Raw genomic sequence first — 17,079 nt, 5'->3', positions numbered from 1 at the left:
ATAGGTCAACTCGAACATATACCTATTATCTCTTACATTGCATGTATCAGAGTATAACAATTTTACTTAACCGCCCTCTAGTGATGGCCCATAATACCATCACTATCTTGTAAAAAATGAGACTGCACAAACATGCTACATATTGATTTTTATTTGAGAAACAATCATATAAATGTTTAAAAAGTTAAGCAATATAGCTATTTAAACATTTTACATAACATAAACAAGTTAAAATATTTTTGGCAAAGTAATAAATGTTTTTGTTCTAGTATTTATCACAGAATGCTTTCAGACTAAATAGGGATAGCTTAAAAATTGTGATTATTATAATTATGTGAAAACAACCAGAAAATTATTATTAATCATATTATTACTTATCCTAAAAGCATGCAAGAACAAGAAAAACACTCAACAGCATGAGCAGACACAAAGATGGTGATAAGATTGACGGACTAGAGTCAAAGATGCTTGTAACTGGGAGATGATCAGGAGTTGTACCTGGGAGTTGAGCAGGAGTTGTAACTGGGAGATGATCAGGAGTTGTAGCTGGGAGTTGAGCAGGAGTTGTAACTGGGAGTTGAGCAGGAGTTGTAACTGGGAGTTGAGCAGGAGTTGTAACTGGGAGTTGAGAAGGAGTTGTAACTGGGAGATGATCATGAGTTGGAACTGGGAGTTGAGCAGGAGAAGTAACTGGGAGTTGAGCAGGAGAAGTAACCGGGAGTTGAGTAAGAGTTGTAACTGGGAGATGATCAGGAGTTGTAACTGGGAGATGATCAGGAGTTGTAACTGGGAGATGAGCAGGAGTTGTAACCGGGAGTTGAGCAGGAGTTGTAACCGGGAGTTGAGCAGGAGAAGTAACCGGGAGTTGAGCAGGAGAAGTAACGGGGAGTTGAGCAGGAGAAGTAACCGGGAGTTGAGCAGGAGAAGTAACCGTGAGTTGAGCAGGAGTTGTAACTGGGAGATGAGCAGGAGTTGTAACTGGGAGATGAGCAGGAGTTGTAACTGGGAGATGAGCAGGAGTTGTAACTTGGAGTTGAGCAGGAGTTGTAACTGGGAGATGATCATGAGTTGTAATTGGGAGATGATCATGAGTTGTAACTGGGAGATGATCATGAGTTGTAACTGGGAGATGATCATGAGTTGTAACTGGGAGTTGAGCAGGAGTTGTAACTGGGAGTTGAGCAGGAGTTGTAACTGGGAGTTGAGCAGGAGAAGTAACTGGGAGTTGAGCAGGAGAAGTAACTGGGAGTTGAGCATGAGTTGTAACTGGGAGTTGAGCAGGAGTTGTAACCGTGAGTTGAGCAGGAGTTGTAACTGGGAGTTGAGCAGGAGTTGTAACTGGGAGATGAGCAGGAGTTGTAACCCCTCTAACAGTAAAGGATCTCGATTCAGCATTCCAGTTATTTAGAGTAAATGCCAACTTCAGGTTAACACCTGTAAAAAAATACAGAAAGATAGGAAAATGAATGACCAGTTATGCCTACCCAGAAAACTCACCATTTCTAAAACCTTAAGGATAGTAATGTAACACTAACACTTTTTTGGAGAACTGCAACAATCATTCCTACAGTTTACCTAAACCATTTATTATCTAAATCTTTCTGATTTAAGTGATTTAAATTAAAAGACATGCAAACTAAATGTGACTTTTATATAGATAAAATTACTTACCAGTGTTTAAGATACTGAGGTCTGTGTAATTTGCCCAGCAGCCACTGAACAGGATGGTGGTGTTTCCGGAAAGTCCTTCTGCTGGATTCCCAAAAGCATCTTTGAGCACAGCTAAGATTGATAGACTCGTCACTCCAACAGACACACAGTTACCCTGAAAACAAACATGGCACACAACAAAAAGTTGTTGAATGAATCAATATAAAATACTTGGAAAATGGTTGTATTTACTTAGTATTTGTTTGTAAAGACACTACTATTGCTCTGTCTATGAAATTCTGGATGCCAATGATTGCTAAGGTAGGATTTATCAGTAACACATTTTTAAGGTGGGGCTTAGCCAAGGTCAGAAGGAGTTGATTCTGTCTCACCTCTGCATCCACAGCCATGATGCTGGGCTGAACGCTGAGGGGTCCAGGGTACAACGCAGCCACCGGTTGGACCACAATTATCAGTGAAGACACTGTGCTGACCGACACCGCTTGCAGGTCTTCACGAGTAACTTCCTGAGTGGCCACCTTATAGACAATTACAGGTTAAATAAGTAAAACAGCATGGTGTGTTTTATTATTACTAGATCTTAACAATTTATGATGTCATCTGATGCACCCTATAGATTAATATGCTATCACTTTGCATCAGTTATTTTTGTTAGTTGCATTATGGTTACAAAGAATAGTCAAGCTACCTTAAAAAATATGGTAGTGACACTACACACAATTAAAAGTTAATATTGTTTTATTGTTTATTGACTTCAATGGTGTGTATCTTGAGACAAATCAATGGCATTGGCATATTTTAAGATCTGTATGTGCAAGTTATTTTCAGTTAAGACAGCTCAAACATGTGTTTTAGTCTTACTTGACTCCAGGATGGGTCACTAGAAGAGGGTGGAGGGGTGATCATGTCCACAGAAGATACATTGAAGCTGATGGACTGACTCAGATTGCCTGATACAGCAGCACGGCCCAGTTCATCAGCAGCGTTCCTCAGGATTACAAACTGCTGCTCATCTTTAACTACAGATGTTCAAAATGGTATTTTAGGCATTATAAAGCTATCTTACATTTAAATGAATGCATACTTGACATTGTTTGGCCTTACCAGTGGTGCTGTTGAAGCTGGTGGTATTGTTGATGCTGGTGGTGTTGTCGATGTTGTTTGTGTTATTGGTGGTGATGGTCTGGATGGGTGGCTGACTGATCTGAATCTCAACCGTCAGTCCAGTCGCACGCCGTCTTCGTGCACTGCTGCCCTCACGGATGATCTTGGTGATTCGAATCATATTCGGTGGTACTTTAAGGAATGCAGCCAAATTTCTGACCAGTTTATCTCCAAAGAACTCTGCCTCAGTCATGGCCGGGAGGTTGAAGGCCACGAAAAGAAGCGGAGAAGTGCGGATCTGGACCGGTTGTGAGCCACGTAGAAGTATGTACAACATATTGTATTCTGGGTCAAAGAAGTTGGAACCGTGATCGGAGTTAAAACTTGGAAGATATTGACCTGAATAGAGTAGAGAAAAATCAAATAGGATTGAACGAGAAACGCTGATGTGTTGTTCAGGTAGAATTTTTTTATATAAAATAATTGATTTGAAAAATGCACATAAATGCTACAAATATTTAGGTATGTGTACTATGATGCCATTTTGCTTTGATGACAGCATGCACTTGAGCAGTTATGAACTCCACTAATTTGTGCAAAATGTTTCCTTATAAGATCTGAGTATGTTTTAAATAGCATTTATTGTGCTTTAATAGAAGCAAGGAAATGTGACTATTATACAAAGATTGTATAATAGTCTGTCAGTGTCACAATTTGGGTTGTTTTACTAAACCATGCAGAATCTTAAATGTTGTATTAATTTTATGTCGTACCTTTTTATTTTGTAATCATAAATTATTTTGAATTAAATAAAAATCTCTTCCAAGTAGGGGTGCAAAGCTCAGGAATTTAGAAAATATTCCAAGTTGGAAACTTAAGGAATTAAAGATTTTTTTGTAAATTTTAATTTATACAAACTGTATCACATACAAACATTAGCTTCCTCAAGATTTAATTCATCCTAATTTGTGTGCCACTTTTGCCATTTATTCCTGTGTAATTTCCATGGAAAATTTCCAAAATTCCTGAAATTTGCAACCCTAATTCCAAGCCTTTGTGGGAGCTGTATTAATGTCCATGCTGTACTGTACCTGGATATGTCGGCTCAAGCGTTGTGTAATCGGTGTGAGCTGAATTCCACTGAGCGTTAGTTGGAGCAACTAAATTGTCGTTTACATACACGTCTAACCGCTGAGAGCTTGAATAAAATATAGCCACCCTAACAGCCTGTAGAGAAAAGAAGTGCAGGTTAATGCACAAATCAACTAAACAAATCCATATGTAAATTAAGGTGCAGTTATCTACAAGGATGACACCATAGCTGTGTGTGTTCTTAAACTTTTGTTATATTTTGCTAAACATTTCTTAAAATCAAGCATAACTGTTCTTAAAACATGAAACAAAATGATATTTTGAACCTTTGCAGAAAACTTAGAATAATATTTTAATAACTTTAGGAAACTTTTCTTTGAGTGTAAGATAAAGGAAAGTGGTCCTTTAGATGCTTTATGTTTATTGTAGTGTCTATCTAACAAACCTCTGTAGTTTTAGCGTTGAGCATCATAAGTCTCAGCTTCTGTGGTGTTGTGCTGGTGAAATAGATATCAAAGGACTTATTGGTGGCCACAATGCTATGAAACAGAGAGACTCTCTTCTGACAGGTGTAGCCTGTACACCAGCTGTGATCTTGTGGGCCTGAGATGAGAGAAATAAGAAATTTAAAATGAAAGAATATTGTAACATTCACAATGACAAAGAGATTATTTGACTGCATCTTGACATAATTGGTCATTTAAAATGAAAATGTGTTGGTTGATTATACCATTCAGTAAGTCTACATATGTGTCCCCCAGGATGGCCACAGGTGAAAGACGTCTTGTTTCTGTGTCAGTGTCCAGACTTTCAATAACCAGCATCTGATAATTGAGTCCAAAGCACTTGTAGCTCTGCCAGGTGTTCATGTATGTACAAGAGTCTCTGATCACACCTGTACAGGTAAAACACACACATAATTGACAGAGATGTTAAATACAACAGGGAAAAAATATTGCTTACGGTCCTTATGGCTCTCTTACATCAATGTAAATAATGAAAAAATCTCAGGGTTACCTTTATTAGGAGCTATTTGATTGACAGGTATGCGGCTGCCGTTGAGAGCAGTGAGCATGACTTTAGGGATGCGGTAATCACCCAATCCATGCCGCGGGTCTCCGTTCCACTCGTACTCTGAATACGGCACCACTGCTCCTACTGCACCCAAGAAACTTCCATCCAGATCCTTCAACAGAGTCTTCTTCTTAGCATCACAGTCCATGTCCACACAGGCTGATGGGTTCACTTTACTACAGTAAGAGTACATTTATTACTACCTCATAATGTTGGGTCATGATTGTAACCAAGACATTGAGCTTGTATAATGTATTGAATTGCTCATTTTCACCATGATGCAAAAACCTTTTGAGCCGATGAAAATCTTGAAGTGCAAATTCACTTGTTTACATCACCATCATGGTTTCTTATAGGTCAGATAACTTTGATTGTCTGTACTTGATTAATATTTGTGACCTTGTACTATGAAGGTTTACTGAGATCAGGGTTATGAATGAATGCTAGAGATTCTTCAGTGCTGTCTATCTTAGAGATCCTCTCAACACTGATTGGATGTTGTAGGTCCTCATTTCTTGGGTTGGTCATGAACATGTAATTTCTTTCAGTGGAACACACATTCCTGAACCCAACAAATGTTGTATCTAGGGAAAGGAAAAGATGACTGTCAATTTTCCAGCTTGTAACCAATTTCATATGTGAATTTGGGGATGTGTCTCACCAGAGACTGTCATTAGACCGGCTATGGCGTTGTAGCTCGTGATTCCAGTGTGAGGTTTCTGTGGTGCTTGGTTGTGGTCAGATTCAAACGTTGGCCAGCAAACTCCTGACCTGCCACCTGTTGTACACAATACAGAAAATACAACTACTACATTGCACAGTACCATAACACTTTGTCATTTTGCCAGTTAAACTTCTGTTATGCAGTGTTGATTTTGGTAATATTTGTAGTGGTGGTTTCCCGGACAGGGATTAGCTTAAACCAGCACTAGGTCTTAGTTTAATTAGAAAATATAACTAGTTTTAACAAACATGCCTTACTTAAAACATTACTTGTGTGCATTTTGAGGCAAAACAAAGGGCACTAATGTATATGTCAGTGCAAGTTGTTTTCAGTTTGGACAGCTCTCACATTTATTTTAGTCTAGGACTAGTCTAATCCCTGTCTGGGAGACCACCCCGTATAGATAAAATGTCATCTTAAATGTTCCCCAGTTTGCTATGAAGTAACCAAAAGGCATAAATTAAATCAATTGAAAATGATATTAAAACATCAAGTATTGTCAAATGACAAAAAAAATGTTGTGTTGTTTTTGTTTTATTAATCATCTCTATTGTTCTGTACCTTTAGGGGGTCGTGGAGCCCTGTGGCTTTCACTGAGTGTGACATCGGTCTCAGTTGTTGCCAGTGTGTCCAGACAGTTAAAATCAGGGCTGCTGCCCACAATCAGGGACCCCTGAATAAAGAAGAAAGTCATTCAGGCGTATGTGCAAACTAAACATTAATATTCCTGATTACATTCAGAACTATCAAGTTTACTTTGCCACTATGAAAATGTGATCAAATTGAAATAATATGATGTGAAAATATTTTGTTAACATCTTATAATGTTTAACTGAAGCAGTCTGTAGATCCTCACCTGTACACGGACGGTTTTGTCTGCGTATGCATGGCTGATAGATGGAGGACTGTAGATTATAGGCATGATGCCCATTCCATTATCAACTAAAGTCACATTAGAGATGTACACATTCATAGATACCTGGAGGTCAGAGAGGACAACATATCTTCAAACAGCATAATAATGCTCATGAGATGTACTGCATCTGTATAGATGGCAATTCAGCAAATACGTTCTGCTGTATACAACACTATATACACACTTCAGTTTGATAAGCTTTAGGATGTTTGTCATACTTGTACGTAAATGCCAAAATCAAAACTCTTCCAGACGGTGAACCCCTGGATTTGTGAGCAACCAGCAAGTCCATCTTTATTCATGTAGACTCCATACAGACCACCATGTGCTTCATTCTCACTCCATTGAGCCACTGAACCTGAACCTTTAGACATATTATAGAAATGAAGTAGCAGTTGGTAAAGAAGCTCAATGTTAATGTAAACTTGTGCATTTACTAATTTTATCAAACACAACCTCATTATTACCAGTGACTTTAACAACTATGACTACCTCTTCATCAAAACCAACCAGAACTTAAATCTATGAAACAAATGAAGAGTTTAGTTCCAAAACAAGCAAACTCAGTTTTTAAAATTTTTGTCAAAACATATTTATTATTATGTTATCTATCATGTTACTATTGTGTTTTATTGTGCTGCTTAGCTGTATTTTTGAGTTATGAAAGTTTAAATCAAAACAAACCAACTGCAGTTTGATTGATATCAGAGTTGCATAAAAAGAGAGTAACGACACGCTTAGATCTCGCCGCCACGCGGTCACGTGATTCATGTAACGTTCTACAGTTCCAAACCAAGCTGGGCTGTCAATCTGTTTGCATATGTTTTCAGCTATTTTAGGTAAATATTAGCTTGTAATGTGAATTGATTACTATAATTACTATGTTTATGACCTTTTATTTTTTACTAGACTTTGATGGAAATACAGTAAATCAGTTAATAAAGATAAACAGTTAATGGTGACCCAAAGATAACTGTGGTTATCAATAGCAACTACAGCAACACAGTTTATCTTTTATTTTTGTAGCAAAAATATGACTATATGAATGGCTATCTGCTAAAAACATAATTCCTACACTTTTACTATATTATAATCACAAAAAAGGTCGCCAACGCGGTTATTTGTAACAGTGAAACATAACAGAAACATACTAAATTCATATTTAATTATATTTATAGAACACATTAAATGTTAATATAATTATACATGATTTTCTAGGATACATCACTCCAACACTACCAAACACAATGAAAACATAGCAGCATTGTGAAGCAGGGTTGCCAGGTCCAAGAAAAAATTCCAGCCCAATGACAAATTAAAACCCGCCCAAAAGGAATGAAAACTAGCCCAATTTTTTACATTTGACCAATCACAGTAGAAAACTCTGGGATTACAACAAAAGGCTCTAAAATAAACTCTTATTGCTTTTAATGTACTTTCCATGTAGGTTAAAAATTTCTTAATGCACTTAAGGTGCTCTATTTTCACACATGATTCTGTTCTAAACCAAAAATCTACTTTAGTACTTCTTAAGATTATCTTAAGAACATCTAAGTGTACCCAACCGTGCCATTTTTGAGACAGTATGAACTTTGCCCTTTAAACATACTATCTACGTATTTAAAATGTATGTTCTTTTTAACTTGAAAAGATCATACAAAGATGGGTTCACATGGTCTGTAAATATCCTCTCAGTATAGACGTAACTCCTTGTGTAAGGTAATTTCTTGTTTCTGACGTGATATTAAGAGCAAAACGCCCCCTCTCCACTCACTTTTCCACTGACTTCTTGACCCTGCAGCTGTCCTTGGGTTGACAGGTATTGCTTGGGATTAATGCACGTTAGGAGAATAAAGAACGTTAATTTTATAAGTCTACAGATAAACATTTTCGTGGCCGCGCCACATTATAAAACTAGCCCAAAAAAACGCAACCCGCGGCTCTGAAATTTTTTACCGCAACTGTATTTTCAAAATAGCCCAATTGTGCGGGAAAACCGCAAACCTGGCAACACTGTTGTGAAGCATTGTGACTTTCTTAAGCCGGGGATACACTGCTCGATTTTTGCCCTCCTATAAGATCATTACCTTATCTCACTGTGTGACATGTATCGTTTAAACTCGGGTACGAGAGGCATGTAGACTGTACGATGATGACACGGAAGCTTCGGCAGCAGCGTCACACGTTGCGCAACGTCACCAGCATGCGCTCGTGGTAAACAAATACCGGTGTGCAGGTCGTAGCAGCAAACACACTGTGCGGTGATCATGCCGAATTTCTGACACTGTCAGAAAACTATCGTAGGCTATCTTTGGAAGCAAGACCAAGTCTTTGAACCTCTCTCACTGTAAGACATAGGACCACCGATTAAGAGCCACGATCACAGAAATCGCGACAATTGTTTCACGTTGGCAATCTCTCGTCTGGGACAGCCAACAATCGTGCAGTGTATCCCGGGCTTTATGAGGCATTTAGCTTCTCGCTGTTGCCCCCTAGTGTTACTCGTAATAGATAAAAAAGATATGATAATTCTTAGTTATAACACATAACAATAAGTATATATTAAAGTAGATGGCCACCAGTAATAAAATATTAAACCATTAAATCTATATTATTTACACATTATACACAACTCATTAAAATATAAAAATTTTAGTTATTATTAACGATAATCATTACCTACACCTGATCTCACGAATTTCCGTGGCATAGTCACGGAATTTTGTGCTCATTTCTCCGTGGCATTCTCACGGATCTCCGCATTTCTGTCTTTTTCCGTGGCATTCTCATAACGGTTTTGTCCTGTTTTCTTACCATTTTCACTTCGGTTTAAGGTTAGATTTACATGAAATGACATCCCTACCCAACTCTAACCCCAACGCCAGGCAACAATTGTTTAAAGTTTAGAAATTATAAAAGAATAAATCAGAAAAAATAGTATTAACCAATAGTTAAAGTGACATACTAACGCAAACACCAAATCTAACCCTAAACCGAAGTGAAAATGGTTTGAAAATAGGAAAAAGCAGTGGAGTAACCAGTCCGTGAGAATGCCACGGAAAAAGACAGTCCGTAGCAGGGCCACGGAAAATTGCGGAGATCCGTGAGAATGCCACGGAAAAATTAGCACAAAATTCCGTGACTATCCCACCGAACTTTGTAAGACCATGTTGAATATATCACTGTTGACTATATTCATGAAATGTCCGAAAATGTAAAAAGAAACAGTAATTTCATTGATTTACCAGCAGGTGTCATTGAAATAAATGGGCTTCATTGCTACGTTTGGAACTATGACACGCTGTTACTTCCGCATTCCATTCTTCCAGCAGACGTCTATGTGAGTGTCATAACTCTCTTATTATACGACTCTGATTGATATTAATTGGAATGCAAAAAACGAGATTTCTGAAAAAAAGTTATCTCATTTTGGAACCAAACTCTTCAAATACACTAAAGTCTTATATACCTGGGCAAGGTTCTCCATCAATTCTGAATCCCACTCGTTCATAACCAGCAACAATATTTCCTTGAAGAATCACATTGGTTGCTTCACTAACCTAAAATAAATAATCTAATTATTATTTATGTAGTTAACATCTGTCTTTAATTCTTAATTTCTCTCTTTAATCACTAACAAGTTATCTTAAAACTGTACCTCAATGGCTGCATTCCATTCAGCGTTTAAAGTTTCCGCTGCACCATTGTAAGATCCTGGCCACAGTGTCATAGTAACCAAGTTTCTCCGGACAGCACTGTTTTTGCCCCATATCCTGAGTCCTTTAAAAATGAAAATGGCAAAAAGAAAATTAATACGTTATTTCAGGCTACTCCATTGTGATTGCATTTCAAATAATATTTGCACTGAACACTGAATAGTTTAGCTCAGGGGTCCCCAACCTTTTTTCACCACGGACCGGTTTCAGCTTTAAAAAAAATTCACGGGATTCACGAGATTGGGGGGGGGGGTTGGGGTCGCTGAGTTGCTGTTCAAACGTGCTGAAAATCCTCCTTTTCGAAATTTACGTTAAAAACGGAAGTAAAGATAACAACCATGCATTAGGAAAATTAATAATTGCTTTATTTATATAGTATATTTTCTATAGACGTATAAAACCATATTTTGGCGGATTGTTTTTTACTTTCATTGTTTTTACTAGTTTGCCTGCACATTTAGTCTTAATGGAACCTAAACGAACTTGGCTTGCTGTTCTCGAAGGCAGCTTTAATCTTGGTCGGTCTCGAGACCCAATTCTAAGTAACAGAAGAGAAGAAAAATGCAGTGAAGGAGGAGAGATGCCAGAAGAATTGCGGCTGGGCGCAGAGCGAGACTCACGTTTACCATGATTAATGATGATTGACAAGTTTAGGTTCCTTTCAAACCTACGTTAAAAGTGTAGCCGTTAAAATATTATTAGCCTAATAGTTTATTTTGAATATGGTGCTACGATCGATGGATAATTCTTAAGTTGTTTTAAAGAAGAATAAAATAATTACTTTTCAGTCATTTGGGCTGTCACCCATTTGAACGTCTCCGCGTATGTACATCATTGCGACGTATGATTCATAAAGTCATACCTCCGCAATTCTTTGATCGATTGTGTTTTAGAAGTACTGTATGCTCAAACTCTAATGACAGCAATGTGATCGCTGATGCGCTGGTAGAGAGAGAGAGGTGGAGAAAAAGAGAGAGAGCGCGGCTCTGTTCAAAAGTGGAAATGATTGATGTTATTTGAAGTCGGCTCTTACAGTACAAAATACCCGATTAAGCTATTACGTGGCTATTATACAAATTTTTTCGGGACGTTCTTGCGACCCGGCGGCAACTTGTCCACGACCCAGTACTGGGTCGCGACCCGGTGGTTGGGGACCTCTGGTTTAGCTGCTACTCTATGGACACCTTCTCCAACAGTGTGATGGATCACGTTGTCATCAATATTCAGTCCATCTGTTCCAAACACCCCAATAGCAGGAGCAAAGCCATCATGGAAAGCACATCCCTTGATGTAGGACTCATTAGCCACCTATAGAATAGTTGTAACCATGTGATTTCAGTGAATTACTGCAATGCATAACAATGAATTTGGTGTACAGACAAAAAGTCAGGTGTAGGAATCAAGCTTTTGTTTTCTCACATTTCTCAGGTTAAGAAACGCCAGAGAGTAACGTGGATCTGATGGGTCGTTCCATCCCTCCTGTCCTGTGTGGTAGAACTCAACGTTTCTGATCTGAGCTTTTCCTGTAACACATAATATCACAGGTGAGCTTAAATTTTAGTTACTTATGATGTACAAACATGATGTTTTTAAGCAATTTTAGTAGAAATGTCCAAATATGGAGCGTGTAAATTAATTCATTTCTCACTCACTGTTAGATAACAACAAAAAAATGCTTTAAGGAATCTTAGACCTCCTCCCTTTTGTGAGTATTTTGTCAATATAAGTTGTTTTATACCTCTGTAAGTATTTCCTCTTGTGAAGGTTCCCACCAGTACTCTTGCTCCATAAGACTGTGTGTTCATGGCTGGATACTCCTGTCCAATGATCTTGATGTTTCTGGTCAGCAGACCCACATTCCCTGCAAGCTGATAGCTTCTAGAAGATCCTGGGACACTGTACTTTTGTCCGATATGACCACAGCCATATTGAGAGTTATATTTCCCTCATTCATAGTAATAGCAGTGGCTAATCTTGTTATATCTATTGTTACCAAACAATAAAACACAAAACTCACTTCATCAAATACAATTATTACAGTAAAGCATACACCTGATTAATACAGGAGTAATAAAAATGGGCATTTTTCTCACTACACTGTTTGCAACAGCAGTTTACCAATTGTCCATGGTGGATTAAATGATTGTTTAAGACATATCCTAGGCTGAAAATGTTTTAGTGCTCAGTACTAACCGATGTGTGTGTATGATACAGGCCGGTCCAGGATCAGTGTGCGGCCATCATCTGAGACTGCACTTATGGTGCGGATTTCTGTCTGCCATGGGTCATAACTGGTGGTGGACAGCAGAATCTGATCTCCAACCTGAAGGCAAAATATCAAAACAAAGCTTTATTATTTTATGCAAACAAAGAGGAAAACACATTTGAAGTGAGGAAAATATGGAGAGCACATTGATATAAAGGTATGTAATATAAGGTGCTATTAAAATCAGTTGTTCATGACAACGACTAAATTAAATTATAGCTTAGGTTGTCTTAGGCTCTCTTAAGTGCTATTTTTTCATGTTTAATGAACAAATGACCTTCCAGTCAACAGTTTTCTCCAGAAAGAGAGTGTTGTTTCCAGCCTGGACTGTGTTGGCCAATTTAGTGTGAGTCACATTGTGTGGCATGCCATACAGATCAAGAGATCCAAACACACCTGGAAAACAGCAGTGTTTCTTTAAATATCATCATTTATAAGACTGCAACTCTCTTCAAAGAACCTTGACATTATTTGAGTTAAAGGCGAAGTGCACAATGTTTAAAAAATGCTTTGAAAAAGGGAGTCGGTCCGACTACCAAAACACACTTGTAGCCAATCAGCAGTAAGGGGCAGGTCTACTAATCGACATCCTTGCCGGGGTTGCGTATGTGTGGGGCCGGTCTATCAAAAGAAGGTCCAGATTTTATTGGGGTAGGGGCGTGTATGTTTAGGTGATGTCAAATATCAACCTTGGCTTTCAAACATTGTGCACTCCGCCTTTAAATGTGATTACTGATTTAGAAACTGTGCTGTATAGCGCCCTTACCCAGCACTTTAGACCCTTGATTTACATCAGGCAACAACCAGTCAGGTGTGAGATGGTTTCCTCTCAGTATGATCTGTAGTTCACCTCTGAAGGGTTGATCAGGATATCCAGCAACCAGACGGCCACCCTGGATTAAAAGTAAGGTAACAGTTTATTTCGATAGTCCACTTTAAATATAGTAAATAACTTCAACTACCAGTCAATAAAGTATTGATAGAGTACTTAATGCTAATACTTTATTGTGATGAACCCCAGCAGATATTCTATAACCACAGTTAAGTTATGTTTTAATGGGGGGGGGTGAAAAATTAGATTTTGTTTTCCCTTCATGTTTATTTGTTATCTTTGATCAATATTTAAATTTGTTTCATGATCTGAAACATTAAAGTGTGACAAACATGCAAAAACATAAAAAAAACAGGAACAACACCTTTTCACACCACTGTAGTAAGTAAGTAAAATGTCTAAAGTGGACTATCAAAGAAAGTGTAACCCAGCAGCAGTTTTTGGAATGGACGCACTGGGCAACTACCCGGGGCAGCATTTTTTTATGATACATGGGGGGCAGCACGACGAGCAGTTAAAAAAAATCTTTTGTGACACTTGTGTGGGGAATTTATGCCCCTGCTTGCTGAGAAGTTACGCCGCACAGAAGTTGTGTGAAACGGGGAAAGCGGGGAGCACCAGGTGGACAGTTCACCTCTGGGTATTTTCCAAATGGAGGGGGGGTGCAGGGGATCAACTTTATAGTGGTGTAAGATTAAAAATATAGAAATGTATTACTTTGTCACAACTTGTCACAACCCTCTGTTCCATCTTGTACCATCCAGTGGCGTGTTTACCCACCGCGCAAACCACACAATTGCGTGGGGCCTCGCGGGTTTGTGGAGCCCCCTTCTGGCCACAAGGTGTGCGAAAGTATGTTACGTTTATTCAGACCCAAATCTAAGGTACGGATAAAGCACCCGCGAGCGAGAGATGTGCGGGTATGCACGCAGAATAATATTTGCGCGCATCCTTGCGAGGGCACATATAGGCTACTTCATGAATGAAACTCTACGGGAAAGCGCACCTCTGCTCAGCGCGCACAAATGCAGCAACACAAGTGCTGGAATGAGCGCTCGCTGGACTTTGCTCTCTTAACTGCATTTACTTAACACATTCACTCAATGGTCACGTTTACTTTAAAGACTTTGGGATTCACACCTGTGATTGGTGGTTTGATCAGTGACACGCATCTTTTGTTCCACACTCGTACAGGTATAAACATGATAAAGACATCACGCAGGGGTTTAGTCTTGACTTCTGCTTGTGAGTGACAGTGTTAGGGGGATGGGAAATCGGTTGACAAAACATGAAGGTATGCAACTACGTACTGGTCATATAATTAGAATATCATCAAAAAATTGATTTATTTCACTAATTCAAGTGAAACTTGTTTATTATATTCATTCATTATACACAGTAATGTTTATTTCTTTTACTTTTGATGATTATAACTGGCAACTAAGAAAAAAAATCAGTATCTCAGAAAATTAGAATATGGTGAAACGGTTCAATATTGAAGACGCCTGGTGCCACACTCTTATTAACTAATTAAAGGGGACAGAGAATGAAAAACCATTTTTACCTTGTCTTTGTTGAATAATGGTAGTCTACCCACATTCACAAACATACAAAAAGTGCAAAACATGCTAAACAACTCAGTCTCATAGAAATTCCTCTTTTTGAAATGTCAGCCAGAAAACAGCCCAATCTGAAAAACTGATGCTTATGATATCACATGCATCTAACTGCCCCTCCAGTTTAAAATAATTGGCTACATTTTTTGAGTGGCAGCAAAGTCAGCCAATCAGTAATGAGATTGCAAGTTAAGCCAGTAGGGGGAGCCAAATATGTGCAAAACCACTTGTTTAAAATCCCCCACCCTGATAGAGCTATCTGAGAGAGGTTTTTAGGAAGCTTCTAAGGCATTACAGACCCAAACAAAAAAAAATGTGTCTACATGTCACATCACAGAACAAGGATAAAAACTCCGTTCAATCATTCTATGTCACCTTTAACTCAGCTTAGCTAAAATGTCCAGTTAAAATAAATGGTAGGATGCAGTTTGGTCTATACTTTATATTCTTACCTGGATGGAGATGTATGTGGCATTCAAAACAACTTTGTTATATTGAGAACCACTGATGTTTGCCGTGCCATTATTTGTGTCTGGAATCATCAGAACTCCAAATATTGTCAGCTTATTCAGGGAAGGAATTTCAACGTCTACAACCACACATGTCCCTTTAAAACAAAGTGGGACATTTTTACATCTGTGACAACTTTACGATCATATATATAATTATTATACAGTTGTCTCATATTATATTGTTGAATAAACCTGAAAGCTATGAGACATGCACAGAATAAGCAGATAACTAGCAAAAATCTTCTTATTAAAAAAAACTGTTTTCATGCGTTTACATGCAAATCAATAAACAGGCTCCAGACAACTGCGTTTACATAGCACTTGGAGATTCGTCAGGTTTCTCGCAGGTAGTGACGTCACCGCCTATAGTACATAATAGTTGTTCAAACAGCCGACGGCATATCTGTCTTAAGCTATACTGTTATATTACTACTTTATTTTCACAAATAAAGAACATTAAAATGGTTAATAATAAAGCAATAAACCCCAAGAAGCAGTGGGTTACCAGTGCATTTTATAACAGCTAAGAGGCATTGTTAGGCACGACGCGAAGCGGAGTGCCTAAAACCCCCTTAGCTGTTATAAAATGCACTGGTAACCCAACACTTCGAGGGGTTTATTGCTTTTATAAAACGGTTACTTCATATGCATAACGTTAGCGGGATTTTATAAAATACACAAATAAGTTGTAATTATATTAGTACAAATACTACTCTTCCGCCAAACAAAGTAGTTCCTCAGAATCAAGTGTGACTGAAACAGAGCGCAGTTCCCAACCAACACAGACGCAGCAAAGACACAATGAAAATATGATTTAAGACTGTGGTGTTTATTTTATAAATCACCATTTATCTAATTTATACATTAACATTTATATTGTGCAACTGTTGAAGTAATGATCAAATATGCTTGGAAGCATGCTTAACTTTTTCCCCGTCAGCGTTTTTTTTTTAAGTTGCCACCCAGTTTAAGTTTAATGCCTTGCAGAACAATTATCTTCTTTAAATAAACATAAAATATCAAATGAAAGAACAGACCATCCGCTTTCAAAAACAACAAAAAAAAAAAAAGTTTCATCCTACCTTCATTTGTTCTCTTACCACCTTTCAAATGTTTTAGCTAAAATCGGAGATAATTCCATTTTTGTGAAGAACTTTTGTAAGAGGTCAGATTCAGAGCCTGATAAAAACACGCTGTTTTTAGTGTTGTTGAGTAAATGCGTCAGTGTTTAAGTTGGGTAAGATCGCCACCCAGTGGATATAGCGGACGTATGAACTTGAGTTATAAACTCCTCAGACAACGTTTTCTCTTTATGGACGAGATGACTCAACAATATTTATTGACATTTATCTGGATATCGCCATTAATTGTGCAATTGTAGACAAATTAAAAATATGATCAAAGACTGGTGTTCATTTTCATAAATCAGTACGCAGCAATACTGCAATGCAGTGATACTTATGTAATGTGGTCTGAACCGTGAGGTTACCGGTGTATTTTATCACGGCTTAGAACGTGTTTCAACCAATCAGAATGAAGAACCAGAACTGCCCATT

The 17,079-nt window shown here is 38.1% G+C and overlaps 1 protein-coding gene across 1 annotated transcript in view; it reads right to left on the bottom strand.

Moving 5' to 3' along the window:
- Positions 1 to 142: 142 nt before the first annotated feature.
- LOC129454601 (fibrocystin-L) overlaps positions 143 to 17,079 on the bottom strand; it is a 68,299-nt gene continuing 51,362 nt past the window's right edge. Inside the window, exons 33-55 of the mRNA XM_073858728.1 lie at positions 15,464 to 15,618; positions 13,330 to 13,456; positions 12,841 to 12,959; positions 12,499 to 12,620; positions 12,036 to 12,214; positions 11,717 to 11,820; positions 11,482 to 11,605; positions 10,240 to 10,361; positions 10,051 to 10,141; positions 6,800 to 6,945; positions 6,522 to 6,644; positions 6,227 to 6,338; positions 5,603 to 5,719; positions 5,348 to 5,525; positions 4,885 to 5,117; positions 4,598 to 4,762; positions 4,313 to 4,470; positions 3,867 to 4,002; positions 2,776 to 3,174; positions 2,533 to 2,690; positions 2,043 to 2,189; positions 1,672 to 1,825; positions 143 to 1,434 (exon numbers count right to left, since the gene is read on the bottom strand). Of these exons, the coding sequence (XP_073714829.1) occupies positions 380 to 1,434; positions 1,672 to 1,825; positions 2,043 to 2,189; positions 2,533 to 2,690; positions 2,776 to 3,174; positions 3,867 to 4,002; positions 4,313 to 4,470; positions 4,598 to 4,762; positions 4,885 to 5,117; positions 5,348 to 5,525; positions 5,603 to 5,719; positions 6,227 to 6,338; positions 6,522 to 6,644; positions 6,800 to 6,945; positions 10,051 to 10,141; positions 10,240 to 10,361; positions 11,482 to 11,605; positions 11,717 to 11,820; positions 12,036 to 12,214; positions 12,499 to 12,620; positions 12,841 to 12,959; positions 13,330 to 13,456; positions 15,464 to 15,618 (4,424 nt within the window). The 3' untranslated portion in view covers positions 143 to 379. The remainder of the gene's footprint in view (positions 1,435 to 1,671; positions 1,826 to 2,042; positions 2,190 to 2,532; positions 2,691 to 2,775; positions 3,175 to 3,866; positions 4,003 to 4,312; positions 4,471 to 4,597; positions 4,763 to 4,884; positions 5,118 to 5,347; positions 5,526 to 5,602; positions 5,720 to 6,226; positions 6,339 to 6,521; positions 6,645 to 6,799; positions 6,946 to 10,050; positions 10,142 to 10,239; positions 10,362 to 11,481; positions 11,606 to 11,716; positions 11,821 to 12,035; positions 12,215 to 12,498; positions 12,621 to 12,840; positions 12,960 to 13,329; positions 13,457 to 15,463; positions 15,619 to 17,079) is intronic.

The sequence above is a fragment of the Misgurnus anguillicaudatus genome, chromosome 20, assembly GCF_027580225.2.
Source record: "Misgurnus anguillicaudatus chromosome 20, ASM2758022v2, whole genome shotgun sequence".
In the NCBI taxonomy this organism is placed as follows: domain Eukaryota; kingdom Metazoa; phylum Chordata; class Actinopteri; order Cypriniformes; family Cobitidae; genus Misgurnus; species Misgurnus anguillicaudatus.
This window is presented reverse-complemented; position numbering and strand designations above follow the sequence as displayed.